Source organism: Penaeus monodon, chromosome 19, assembly GCF_015228065.2.
Source record: "Penaeus monodon isolate SGIC_2016 chromosome 19, NSTDA_Pmon_1, whole genome shotgun sequence".
NCBI lineage: Eukaryota > Metazoa > Arthropoda > Malacostraca > Decapoda > Penaeidae > Penaeus > Penaeus monodon.
The window spans coordinates 34,315,745-34,316,421 of record NC_051404.1 but is presented as its reverse complement, the minus strand read 5'-3'; the positions used below and the strand labels follow the sequence as shown (position 1 = coordinate 34,316,421).

The window sequence follows — 677 nt, the reverse complement described above, 5'->3', positions numbered from 1 at the left end:
CACATGTGCAGGTTGGCCGGAGGGGCCGCGGCCGGCCCGCCCGCCGGGAGCTGCGCCCCCTGTTGCAGAGGGGGAGGGGGGTCAACCCCCCCAAGCTGGGAGAGCAGCACAGACAGATCGAGGTCACGTGACCCCGCGCACCCTGCAAGTGACGCCAGCACTGTGGTCAGCTGATCTCTTATGGACTTTGCCGTCAAGTTTAGTGTGAAGCACAGAATTTGAATTTTGAACTATTTTTAAATTCAGAAATTTAAATCACTCTATGAGAAGGTTTGTTTTTAATGAAAGATAAATGACAAATAGATTTAATAATCTGACAAGTAATAAAGAGAGAAGGTATAAGAACCATGCAGTGATGAACGTGACACTCAGAAGAAACAAACGTGTAGCGACTGAACAGTGAAAATTCACACCAATGTAGCAATATCAAGAGATAAAAAGGAGATAAAAATCACTAGTAAAAAATTCAAAGAGCTGCTAACCACAGTACCCGACACCACAGCGGGTCTCAACTCACCCTTTGCCTCTCGAGAGCGCCTTTGTACAAACCTTAAAACTAGCAAAAAATGACCACTCAGGAGTAAACCAAGCAGTCCAAAAAGACATCTACTGTCATTGTTTTATTTTTCTGTATCTTTAAAAAAATCATTTCGACATTACTCTAAATTACGATATTT

General features: G+C 43.6%; 1 protein-coding gene across 1 annotated transcript in view; it reads right to left on the bottom strand.

Annotated features, from left to right (window-relative positions):
* The window catches only part of LOC119585395 (protein abrupt-like), a gene marked incomplete at its 5' end in the record, with an annotated part of 15,025 nt that overhangs the window by 8,431 nt on the left and 5,917 nt on the right, over window positions 1-677 (bottom strand). Inside the window, 1 exon segment of the mRNA XM_037934058.1 lies at window positions 1-142. Within this exon segment, the coding sequence (XP_037789986.1) occupies window positions 1-142 (142 nt within the window).